This window comes from Babylonia areolata, chromosome 6, assembly GCF_041734735.1.
Source record: "Babylonia areolata isolate BAREFJ2019XMU chromosome 6, ASM4173473v1, whole genome shotgun sequence".
Classification (NCBI taxonomy): Eukaryota; Metazoa; Mollusca; class Gastropoda; order Neogastropoda; family Buccinidae; genus Babylonia; species Babylonia areolata.
The window spans coordinates 29,036,691-29,050,003 of record NC_134881.1 but is presented as its reverse complement, the minus strand read 5'-3'; the positions used below and the strand labels follow the sequence as shown (position 1 = coordinate 29,050,003).

Below are 13,313 nucleotides of genomic sequence, written 5' to 3'. Positions count from 1 at the left end.
CAGTAATAGTGCGCTGTAGTTCTAGTTGTTACACTTTGTAGTACTTGTGGGTTTTTTTTTGTTTTGTTTTTTTCTTTTTTATGAGTGCTAATTTCAGTGATATTTTCACAAAACGATTGATTTCAAGTGTTATGAACAACTTCAAGAGGTGTAAAATTGGCACTCTTGAACTTATGAAACTGTGCGTAACAACTCAGAATACACACGCGCGAGGTGCGCGCGCGCGCACGCACACGCACACAGTGGACTCTCCATCATTAAACCCTTTAATCCACTAAAGGAAAAACAAAAATATTACAGCTTTTGAAATATATAATCTCGGAAAATGGAATAATTAAGGTCCTGTGGTTGTTCCATGACTGAGAACACAGATTTCAGGAGACAAGACCAGTACATGTTTGATATTCACTTTCCCTCACTCCCATTCTCTATCACTGTTACTGTGACTGCACCAGTGTCTGGCATTCCTTTTCACTTGCCCTTTTTTATCATCATTATTTTTTCTATCTCTTCAAGTTCAACAAAATCATATCAAATGACAACATGAGTGTATAAGACTGGTGGAGTTAATGATTCAATTTCTCTGCCCCCCCCCCCACCCCCCCCCATTCCCCTGCCACCCACCTCTCTCTTGCATATTTTGATATATATACACCTATATATAAGCATGCTTTCTTTGCACCACCTGTTTAAATGTGCATCTCTATCACTCATTATATTAGTGTACATCCATATTAGCAGTATATGTTATTTGATAATATACACATAAACTAATGAATAGATTAAATATACAACTTACAAGGAAAATAAACTCACAGCAAGTTATCTCTGTGCGTGTGTTTAATTAAAAAAAAGAAGTTAAAAACCAAAAAAACAATGATGATTGAGAAACAAACAAAAAAGAACAAAACAAACTCCATTGGTGTACATGTATTTTTTGTTGGTTTCCCATTCAGCCATGAAGAAATACAAACCTACTGATGCCACCACGAACCCTTCTCTGATTTTCGCTGCATCTGGCATGCCAGCGTATCAAAGTCTTATTGATGAAGCCATCAAGTGGGCCAAGGAACGAGGAGGGTATGTCACACTGGTTCAAAAGGAAGTTTATCATTATTATTGTTATGATAATAAGTATTATTATTATTGTTATTGTAAGTATTATTGTTATTATCATTACTATTATTGTTGTTATTGTTATTCTATTATTCACGCTTAAAATTTTGATATTGTGCCTCTCTTCAATCAGAGACCAAGCTTAAATGTTTTCCAGAAACAGTCATTGGCACAAGAAGCTGTTTACCTGGGTAGAGCCAACTGACTGCTGCCTTTAGGCACTCGTCATTCATTTCCCACGTCATTCAGTCAAGCTTCAATCTTGTGCACACATGTACATATTACTATTAAAGTATTATTATTATTATTATGAGCATTTATGCCATATCTTAAAAATAAGCCCTAGGCTAGTAGGCATTTACAAATTGAAAAATGTAAATACCAAAAAGGAAACATTGAACATGAGATACAAAACATTAATAAGTTATTCACACACACACACACACACACACACACACACACACACACACACACACAGCACACACACACGTGCTTGGATGCGCACATGTCACACACACAATGTATAAGTTTATTAGAAGTGTTAAGGGCACTTCACTAGAAGGAAACCACTGCAGTATTTGCTGTTGAACATCATACATGTCTGTTTAATTGAAGTTTGATGTAATATTTTCCTAACTGTAATTATTGCATGCACATGACTGATTATTGTATGTGTGGTTATTTAAAGTTCATACTACTCACTTGTCAGCTGTTTTACTGTCAATGTTTTATATGCATGTGTATGTAATCTGTATAAATTGTTTAGGTAAGTAATTGAAAAATAATGGAAGAATCTTTATTCAGAAATGTATTTTTGATGTTTCAGCAGTATTTAGACTTAAAAATCCATTGTAAAATATTTGTGCTTTCCAGATATGCTTTTGTTAAAAAAAACTTTGCAGGGAATTGTTGAACAGTATAAGCATCTGCAATCTGCATGAGAAATTGATTGTCTCTTGTTCCAGTGTACCTTTTATTTACCTGTGTGCCAGCTGAATCAGTAGCAAATGCAGCACTGACTTGGAGTTGTGTACCTTGTGAATGGAGAGAGTTACCTCTCATTACTATTTGATTCTCTCATGGTTGTCAAAGGTGAAAACAAATATGTGACATCACTGTGTTTTTTTCTCTCTCTCTTCTGTTCTTAAGACGAACAGAAACATGTAAAATCAATGTGTTTTTTTGTTGTTGTTTTTTCTGTTCTGATTATCAACCTGAATATGTGAAATGAATGTTGCATTCATTTTTTCTGTTCTGATTATCAACCTGAATATGTGAAATGAATGTTGCATTCAGTTCTGAAGAGGAGCAGCTGTCCAATGCCATGGACAAAGTGTGCATCAACTTTGGAGTGAAGATTCTGGACATCATCCCTGGTCGCGTGTCCACAGAGGTGGATGCTAGGTCAGTTTATTAACCCTTTTGCTGCCAGGGAAATAAGACTTAAGTGAAATCTATTTGCCAGGGTTTTTTAAAAAAAAGACGTGTATATATTTGAAAAAAATTCTGTGCACTTTGTTATTGAGGAGACCCATAAAAGAATACAAAGCACGTGATGTTTTCCAATTTTGTGTATTTTCATTGACATGCAGTTGTTTTGAAATCAGTGTTTTGTTTTTTGTCACATTTTTAACTTGTTCATTACAAACATTGGTCAGGTAATTTGCACAATAATATGAGATTTTCTGGACAAATGATACCTGTACGTACAAATTATATTAGAACAACCACAATAAAAAGAAAAGAGACATATAGTGTATACAGAATATATTATGACTAAATGATAACTTGGCCTCCACCCCCTTCCTCTTCCACCCCTGTAACCCTACACTTTGTTCGGTTCTGCTGAGTACCCTTTGGCCCAGTGCCAAGAATGTCACTCATAGTGAACTGCTAATAATTCGGTCACTTTTCTGTCGTCTGCTCTCTGTACAGCCCGCGTCACTCACTGTTCGTCATATCTTGGCCAGTTACTTCATGGCTCCCTTTATTTTATACCAAATTGTCTGATAAAAGTTCATCACTACCTCCTTCTTTGAGTTGATGCTTCAATTCTTTCTGAGCATTAGCTAGAGAAAGCAATTTGGTTGTTTTAGTGCACCACAATCACATAACTTGACCATGCTGTCCAACATTTTGTTGAGCGAATGAGGAGCCAGGCAAAACACTGCAGCAGTAACCCAACCAAATTGTTCAAATAAAGCACTGTCTCATGATGTAAATAAGATTTCTAGCTATCAATAGAATCTAGAAAGATTCCCCAAGCTAAAGTTACCTGTAGTTTTGTCAGCGAACTCAATACAAACTAGGGGAAAGTCAGAATATTTTGCTGACGAGTTATCTCGTCATTGTGGCAGCAAAGCGTACATGGTTGCGCTGATGAGTTATCTTGTCATAGAGGCAGCCTAGGGGTTAAAGGTTAAAGGGCCTGTAGTCTTTTTACGGCCATCGGGGCAGTAAATTCATATATATCCACTGTGTCTGGGCCTGTGCACAGGAATTCAGGGCCCAATCCTCTCCTTCCACCATTTTAACTCTTCATAACTGAAGGCAGGTATCCATTCACACATGGTCAGTATGGAGAGTTACTAATTCACTATTGTTTTCTCTCTTTTTATTTGTGCCCCAGAATCAGGGACATTTTGTTTTCTGTATTTTGATAATGATGAATAATGATGAGGGTTATGGAGATGCTGCTTAGGGGGTCCATTTAAGTTTGGGACTATTGGACAAGGCTGTATTCTCACTAAATATCAGGATGAGAGATTCAGACGCTTGCAGTGTTGGGCAGGAAATATGACCACCACTCCCAAAAACGCAGATGTGAAGTCGATTACCTTCAACTGTGTGGTCTCAGTCTTCCCATTTGAGCCCATAGCACACTCAGCTCTGGGTGGGAGTTGGCCACAGGTTGAAAATCCCCCACTAACGGGGATCGAATCTGCTTCCTATAATTCATCAGTAAGCTATGCTGGCCACTTTGCCACGTTTGCTGGTTTTCCGCAGATAATTTTTGTTGCCCTGGGGAGTTGATACAATAACCTATTTGTTTCCCCAACTTTCTACTTACACTCCCTAAGTACAAGAGGTGGTTAATAAAAAGTAACTGCTGGTAGATCAATGTCAATTGGAAGACATAATTCATGAGGAGAAACAAAGAGAGTCAGGGAGTAGATATATTGTTTCGGTATGGATGCCTGTATATCTATCAGTCTATCTGTCTATATGTCTATCTATCTATATATCTGTCGGTCTGTTTTTGATTTTTAAAGACTGCACTCCTTTAGGGTGCCATTTTGAGAAAAGCCTTGGTGGGAGTGATGTGGATTGGGGGTGGGGGAGGGTTGGGAGGAGGTGTAAAAGTGTAAAGGGAAGAAGGAAATGTGACTAGTCTGCACTGAAGATGACTGCTTTGTCACCCTGTCACTGACCAAAAACTGGTTTACAAGTGGAGAGATCATTTCAATTTGCCCGCCAGGTTTAGTACTCCAGGACAATTGGATGAATGTGTCATTTTGTGCTTTTGAGCACCGATATGATTGTATTCAACATTTTTTTTTTCTTTTAAAAGATCCCAGTGTCAGCAGTTTGTTTTGATCAGGGTTTGAAATCACCAGCCCTTCTGTGGAATTCACTTGTTAACCCCTCAACTGCTGCTGACAGGTATGCTTGTCAGTGACGGGTTGTAGCCTCACTGAGACGAGACACAGCTTCCAGGTGTGGGTGTCAGTCACCGTTCTCAATTTAGGCTTCTTCCTCTTAGGCCAGCATGACTTTTGATCAGCAAAGTCAATTGCATCATAATTTTTTTTTTTTTTAAGTAGTAATTGCATATCAAATTCATACCACTCTGATCTTATTTTGCCAGGTTTCAACAGTCTAGGGGTTAAGCCTGTTTATCTGTCCAAGAAAGTATGTTTCCTGTTAAAACGTGTGTGTTCATGCTTGTCCCAGGCACTATTTTTTGTTGAAACACCCTCTGCACCCACTCCCTCAACCTCTTCACTCCCCCCTCACCTCCCACAAGAATATATATATATATGCTAGCACATATTATTATATGTCTGTACACACACACACACACACACACACACACATATATATATATATATATATATATATATATATATATATATATATATATATATGTATGTATGTATGTACATATATAGAACGATAGATAGAATAGATAAATTCATTTGTTCAGCCATTCACTCTTTCTCGTATCACCATCCATACTTTTAAGAAAATATACTCAAAAGTATGTTGTGTGTGTGCATCTGTGTGTGTGTGTGTTCTGTTTTGTGTGTGTGTGTGTGTGTGTGCGTGCATGTCATGTGCACGCATGTATATGTGTGATTGAATGAAAATGTCATACATGCAGTGAACTTTTTGTACAAGTGTCAGTGAATGTCCTGAAAGAGCAAAGGCAAGTTTGCAGTTGTTCTCAGGAGAGTGCACCATATGTTGGTTTATTATTGTGGTAACCGGTGGTTTTCTTGATAGAGTGAATAGAATCATTACACACACTGACACACCAGCTGCTTACTGACTGTTGTTGTATTGTGTTACTTTTTTGTCACAACAGATTTCTCTGTGTGAAATTTGGGCTGCTCTGCGAATGGATAGGAGGAGTGGCTATAGTGCAGCGCTACCCTTTTTTCCCCTTCTTTTTTTTTCTGCCTGAAAGTGTATTTGTTTTCCTATCTTCTTTTAATGCAGTTACGTGAGCTGCAGCACACGGGACCTTAGTTTATCTTCTCATCCAAATTCCCTCATTTCTGCAAGTGCAGCTTTGAAAATAGTTGTCAACCCCCCCCCCGACCCCCACCCCCCTCCCCCGAAAAAAAGCCTTGTTAACAAAAATTATCAGAATCATGTTGGTGCCAGAAACATCATTGAGCAGTACATTTAAACTTAAGCTTAAAAACGATACTGAGAGACAGCTTCAGGAAAGTGTGGCACCAGTGTCTGGACAGTGGGACGGAAGATGAAAAGGACGGCATCCATGAGCTGGACAGAGTGGCACAGGTCACAATCTTCAGGCTGCGAATGGGACACTTGTCAGCTCCTGTCCCATCTCCACCGTCTGAAGATATCCCTGTGATGGACCACGGACTTCTCTGTCCTGACCGGACTCAAAATCTAGCATGGCCAGGGAACGCAGAAGAAGAAAAAGAAGAAGAAGAAGAAACTTGAGCTCAACCCCTTGACTGCTGAACCTTGGTGAAATGAGATCAGTGTGACATGAGTTTGAAGTGTGGTTTCTACTTTGTTTCTACTTTTCAATGGTGCATTTGATTTAGCTAAATAGAAATAATGCAATCCCAAGAGGAAGGAGCCCGAGTGAAGAATGGTGACAGGTACACAACACTCTACCACAGTAGTCAAGGGTTTATTAATGAGTTGGGGATCATTTTATGCTAGATAAAGTCATGACATGAAAGAAAAAAATATTGACATAAATGTTGTCAGTTCTTGCAGAATTGATGGCATGGGGAGTGAGCACAGGGTGTGTGTAATGGCATGCGTGTGAGGTGTAAGTTTCAGTTTCCTATGGAGTTGTCACTGCATTTGGACAAATCCATATTTGCTACACCACATCTGCTAGCAAATTCCTGACAGCAGCATAACCTAACGTGCTAGTCAGGCGTTGAGTGCTTGACAAGGCTGTATTCTGATTATACATCCTGGCAGCCAGGCTGAGATACAGACACACCTAGAGATGCATCAGTGAAGTGGATGGCCCGTGACAGTATCTCTGTCATCCCATTTTAGCCATTACAGTAGCACACTCAGTCCTGGGAAGGGGTTGGACATGGGCTGAAAAAAACCTCACCTTTGATGGGGATCGAATCCATGTCCTTCCAGTCGTCAGTCTACAATGCTAACCACTTTGTCATGGGATTTGGTTGCCTCTTGTGATTATGATTCCTTATGGGTTTTCAGATTTCAGACTTCAATATTTTTTTTAGTAATGTGTGTATGTGTATACAATGTTCACTTGACACCACTCTGTCTCTGCCTCTGGATGTTGTACTTGGAATGAGCTCCCTCTTCTGCTGTGTCAAACCTCTGCACTCAGCTATATCATGTCTGGCTTTAAAACTTACCTCTTCCCAAAACAGACCCCCACCCTGCTCCTTCCACTCCCACCCCTCACCTCATCCTGGTGTACATTTTCTCTAGCTTTCTGTTTTGATGTTTTACAATTTATGTTTTGTTTCCCATCTCTCTTAATTTGAGATATGTATGCATGTGAATGACGGGCATATAAGCGCATTGATTTGTCTCTGCACAAGATTCAGTACTATGTAAACACTTAGAAGTTGTAATGATAGTTGGATGAGCGTGTGAATTCTGTGAACAGGTTGTCCTTTGACAAGGAGGGCATGGTGAACAAGGCGAAGCAGCTGATCCAGATGTACAAGGAAGAAGGGATTAGCAAAGACAGGATCCTCATCAAACTGTCGTCCACCTGGGAAGGCATTCAAGCTGCCAGGTAAACATGTTAACTGGATAGTGATGAATATGCTAGATCGTCAGTTGTGTCTTACTATGATTTTCAGAACAACAGAGGCTTCAGGCTGCCAGGTAAAAACATGTGAACTGGATAATGATGAATATGCTAGATCGTCAGTTGTGTCTTACTATGATCTTCAGAACCACAGAGGCTTCAGGCTGCTAGGTAAACATGTGAACTGGATAGTGATGAAAAATGTTAGATAACCAGTTGTGTCTTACTATGATCTTAGGACCACAGAGGCTTCAGGCTGCTAGGTAAACATGTGAACTGGATAGTGATGAAAAATGTTAGATAACCAGTTGTGTCTTACTATGATCTTAGGACCACAGAGGCTTCAGGCAGCTAGGTAAACATGTGAACTGGATAGTGATGAAAAATATTAGATAACCAGTTGTGTCTTACTATGATCTTAGGACCACAGAGGCTTCAGGCAGCTAGGTAAACATGTGAACTAGATAGTGATGAAAAATGTTAGATAACCAGTTGTGTCTTACTATGATCTTAGGACCACAGAGGCTTAAGGCAGCTAGGTAAACATGTGAACTAGATAGTGATGAATGTGATGTTAGATAGTCAGTTGTGTCCGACTGTGATCTTCAGAACAACAGAGGCTTCAGGCTGCCATGTAGAAACATGTTAACTCAACTGGATAGTGATGAATATGATGTTAGATAGTCAGTTGTGTCCGACTATGATCTTCAGAACAACAGAGGGGGCAACTGCTGTCCTGATTTTATACATTAGAATTTGATTATAGGAGATTTCTAATAGATTTATATAGCGCCCTTTCTCTCTAAGAGTTAAGGGCTTTATACTAAAGAAAAAATTACGAATTACATAAATCATTCATGACCATTCTTTCCCAAAACCCTTCCCTCCCCTGCACTTCCCTCTCCCCCACTCTTCCTCTCCCACTCTTCATAAATCCAAAGTGAGCTGACATGGATGGTGCTGGAGAAGAAGGAAGCTGAGAGTGCTTATAGATAGGTTTTAAAAAGATGAGTTTTAGTGAAGAGCGAAAAACAGATATAATCAGATGCACGGATATGATGAGGAAGGTTGTTCCAGATATGAGGAGCAGCAAAGAGGAAAGAACGTTCACCATAGGTTCTTGTATTGACATGAGAAAGTTTCAAAAGGTAACAGTTAGATGGTTAGTCAAGTGGTTGGTTGTTTTTATGACTTTGTAGCCAGAGAACTGATTTATCTATAACACCCAGTTGCTTCCCTCGGACAGAGAGCATGGATATTTCTGTACTGCGGTGGGCATGATCAGTTTAGTTTCCTCACTGCTGCTTTTAACCTGTTGGCTTTCAGCCTCTATGTTGTTCACCAGTGTCAGGATGACACTGTGTGTGTTTTTTGTACATGTGCTTTGGCTTGTACAGTGCATTCAGCTGCTGCATAGCTGTTCCACAGTAACTGCAGCTGCACTTATGGGGTGCAAAGTGTTAAGAGGTCATGTGTTCTTGCATGCAGATATACATTATTTGCAGTGCCATATTTACATTTTTTCTGTCTTGATTCTCAGGGAACTGGAGAGTGAGCATGGCATTCATTGCAACATGACGCTGATTTTCAACTTCTATCAGGTATGGTGTCATTTACTTTATCATTTTATAATAAGTATGGCCAAGAATGGCTTTAACTGGGAAAAATGGCCATATCTTGAGATTCTTTGTTCTTTCAGAGTAGGACTATGACAGTGTTTTGTACTCCAGTTGTCAGACACTGGTTCACCTTGTTCAAATGATGAAAATGATATTCTTGAGTCTTTTTAGGTGTTGGCAAGTCTGCAGGGTTTTGTTTTTGTTCTTGATAATTTAACGAATTGTGACCAATTTTAAACTGAGCAAATGATTGATTACAAAACAAAAAAAAGAAAAAAAAAAAAAAAAGAAGTTTTATATAAAACTAGGATTGGCTTTTAAGGCATCACCAGCATGTTGGGATTATGTGTAGGTCAGGCTTCTGCTCCTCTTTTTATTTTTATTTTTTCTTCTTTTTGACAGCAGGTGTGGTACAGCATAAATACGTATCAGTCCACATGGCACCTATCTGAAACTGAAACTTAAAACTGGGCACCTGTGTGTTTCAGGCAGTTGCATGCGGAGAGGCGGGAGCCACACTTATCTCCCCCTTTGTGGGTCGGATCTTCGACTGGTTTGTCAAGAACAAATCTCAGAAGTCCTTTGAGCCTTTGGAGGATCCAGGTGACGTTGATTGATTAGGAGGGCGCATACAGGTGTTAAAATTGTTTTATTATGAGTTAGGGAAACAAATGAGATGCCTGTTTTAAATCGTTAAAATTCTTTAGAAAGTGACCCATGATCATAAAGTTTTAATTTTTTGCTCTATTTATTATAGAACAAACATGAAAACATCATTTGTGTCAGTGATAATGCACAGATGTGAAATATTCCATGTCAGTTTGAATTTAGTGTACTTTTTTTTTTCTTTAAACCTGATTTTGAAAGAATTTTTCCTGTCAAAATGGAAATCCTCATGTATGCAGTGAATGAGGATTCTCGCAAAGGACTTAAGCTGGCACTTATGATTTGGTGTGTTTCATCCAGATTTCTAATGTTTAATGCAATGCAGTGCAATGCAATGCAATGCAGTGCTATAGGATGCCACAGTCTTTGTTTTTAACTTGTGTGGATGGGTGGATTTATTTGTGTATTTTGTTGATTTACTTAAGGAAATCAATATTTTTACCTTGCTTTAAATTTGACTTGGACTGAAAACTGTTTTTTTCAACTAGCCTCTCTGCTGTGGGCTGGGCTGTACACAGTTCTTTTGGGGGGGCAAAGGGGGGTAAGGAGGGGAGGGGGTGCTTGGGAGGGGGTGGGTGGGGGGGTAGGGGGGAAGGGAGTGAGGAAAAAGCCAGAGGAAAAGGGGAAGTGGGCGAATGGATAATGGTGGGGTGGACAGAGGGTAAGAAATATGCTTAACTTCATTTCTTTTTATCGCAAGATTGATTCCTTTTGTATGAAATTTGGGCTGCTCTCCTCTTTTACGTGGGTTGCTTCACACAAGACCTCAGTTTATCATCTCATCTGAATTTACTGCAGTCATTTCAACTGTAGTGACTGAATGATTGATATGGATATATATATATATATATGTGTGTGTGTGTGTGTGTGTGTGTGTGTGTGCAGCCACATACAGTAAATACAAGTTGGGTTTGTTTGCTGTATGTATGTGCAGGGGTTCTCAGTGTGACCAAGATTTACAACTACTACAAGAAGTTTGGCTTTGACACAGTCGTCATGGGCGCCTCTTTCCGCAACACAGGGCAGATTTTAGGGCTGGCTGGCTGCGATCTTTTGACCATCTCGTAAGTCACCTTCATGTTGTGTTTCTGCATTTGCGGAGTTTGTTTTTTGTGGCTGTGATCAGTGTGTGTGTTTGTGTGTGTGTGTGTGTGTGTTTGTGTGCATGCATAAGAGAGATGGTGTTGACGAGTAATAGTGATATTACACTTCTTCTCATCAGTTTGCATCATGGATTAACATTGTGCTCTCACTTGGTTTTTCAACACATTGACATCTCATGCAGGCATCCTGTTCTTTATCTCTTGGTCTGAACCTGCACTACTTTGTAAAAGGAACACAATCACAAAAAAGGGAAAGTGCCATTAGTCATGATAATTTTCTTCTTTTTCTTTTCAAAGTGGGGGTATTTTACCCAAATTTTTACAGTTTTTAACCCCAAAAAGGAGGGAGGGGGTGGGGGGGTTGTTGCTAAATGGTGGGTATTTACAAGGTGATTTAAAGTATTGATGCAGCTGGGTTTTTTCTGCTGTTGAATAGTTAAAAGGTACATTACCTATGCACAGTTTTTAACCCCAAAGGGGGGTGGGTGCGCGTTTGCTAAATAGTTGGCATTTGCAAGGTATTTTACAGTATTGATGGATACGTTTTTATCTGTTGAATAGTCTTTACTAAAATCAAATTAGTCCCTTTTACTAAGCGTATATATCCGCTAAATTGGTTGCTCTGCTCTGAGCAATCTGGTCAGTTTTTTTCTGTCGATGCAATACTCCATGGGTGATGTAATGTTCAGTGGATGGATATTTATTAGTTTATTGATGTCACCTTTTTATCAGCAAATGTGTCAACAATTTCTCTTTCAGAGATGATAAAGTATTCTTGTATCTTGCTCTTGTTGTGAATTATATTTTATTATAGTTGGCTAGGTCCATTATGGTGTGCATTTGTAACACTGATGTAATACGGTATGTATACTGTGCTTTGGAAAGCACCAAAAGCAGGTTTTGGGATAGAGTGCTATTGTATAAGTATCCATAATTAAATTGATTTGATTTGATTTGATTTGATTTGATTTCGTTTCTTCCACTGAAACAGACCGGGACTGTTGGAAAAGCTATCCGAGTCCACAGAAAGCGTTGAAACATACCTGCAGAAGGAGAAGGCGGCAAGCAGTGACCTTGAAAAGGTCAGCGCGGATGAAAAGGTCTTCCGTTGGCAGATGAACGAGGACGAAATGGCCAGCGACAAACTGTCGGAGGGAATCCGGAAGTTTGCTGCCGATGCCGTCAAGTTGGAGAACGTGTTGCGAGAGAGGCTTCTGAAGTGAATGCTGGGACGGTGTCGCTGGGACTGAATGGAGACTGAGACTGCAGGCTTGGAGGATCCTTCTTGGTTAATATTTTTCTTTTGCTGTTTACATTATTGTTGTTGGCATGAAAATCATGCTTGTCTAAGCCAGAGGGGTACATCACATGAGCAAAAATAAGGTTGATACACCTGTTTTTACCTGTACTTAGCCTGAAAAAGATGTTTGGTTGGGGCGAAAAAAAGCACTTTCACTTGTTTGGGGATCTGGAAGTAGAACGAACTGTTGTCACATGTTTACTAAATGAATCACAGGTGTTTGCTGTTATTAATTCCTTTTCTGTCTCACTGTTTGAGTATGCCTACATTTTAAACTAAACAAAGTGATGAGAGCGTGTTGAATATGGTTTGTACTGCCTGCGTCTGCGCACAGTAAACGACCTGTTTAATTATGGGTATGTTATTATCACAGCAATGAACAAGGGACCTGTTTCTTATTTTGCAGCATGGTGGTGGATTTTAGTAATTCATTAATCTGACTGAATATCTTTTGGCATTTATTTCTGCTTTTATTCTCCTCCATCTTGCTATGAATTTTATGAAAGATGTGTTAGTCAGAAGCATTTATGTGGAATGTGAGTTCAGTTGTGCAATTGATATGTTTGAGAAAAAAAAAGGGGGGTCAGTAGTTGCTTTTTTTTTTTTAATACAGTTTTAATGGAGCAGATTTGTGTAATAAAGCTTGGGAATGTGCATAATTTAGTCTTTTGTTTTGAGGAATCTGTATATTACTTGATTCAAATACACTGGATGTGTTTGTTGTTTCTTTCCTTAAGTTTAATCCAACAAACTAATATTTGGAATGTTTATTATTGGCATAAGAACAGTTTTGTTACAGACCTGTAGTTCCAAAACCATTGTGTAGACCATTAGTCAGACAGATACAACACAACAATTTTGGTGGGAAATGAATTAATCTTACGATGTTAGAGACAAAGTATACTGTATTGACAGTTTCGTAAATGATACAGTAGTCAGTTTCTCTTTATTTGAGGTTTTCATTAGCGAATATCACATCACCTTAAATCATG

General features: G+C 39.1%; 1 protein-coding gene across 2 annotated transcripts in view; it reads left to right on the top strand.

Moving 5' to 3' along the window:
* The window catches only part of LOC143282902 (transaldolase-like), a 16,195-nt gene extending 3,768 nt beyond the window's left edge, over window positions 1-12,427 (top strand). For both annotated transcript variants that reach the window (XM_076588784.1, XM_076588783.1), the window contains exons 2-8: window positions 957-1,080; window positions 2,413-2,520; window positions 7,487-7,618; window positions 9,174-9,234; window positions 9,741-9,855; window positions 10,853-10,982; window positions 12,013-12,427. In XM_076588784.1, coding sequence (XP_076444899.1) covers window positions 957-1,080; window positions 2,413-2,520; window positions 7,487-7,618; window positions 9,174-9,234; window positions 9,741-9,855; window positions 10,853-10,982; window positions 12,013-12,244 — 902 coding nt within the window. In that variant the 3' untranslated portion in view covers window positions 12,245-12,427. The remainder of the gene's footprint in view (window positions 1-956; window positions 1,081-2,412; window positions 2,521-7,486; window positions 7,619-9,173; window positions 9,235-9,740; window positions 9,856-10,852; window positions 10,983-12,012) is intronic.
* The last annotated feature ends 886 nt before the right edge of the window (window positions 12,428-13,313 follow it).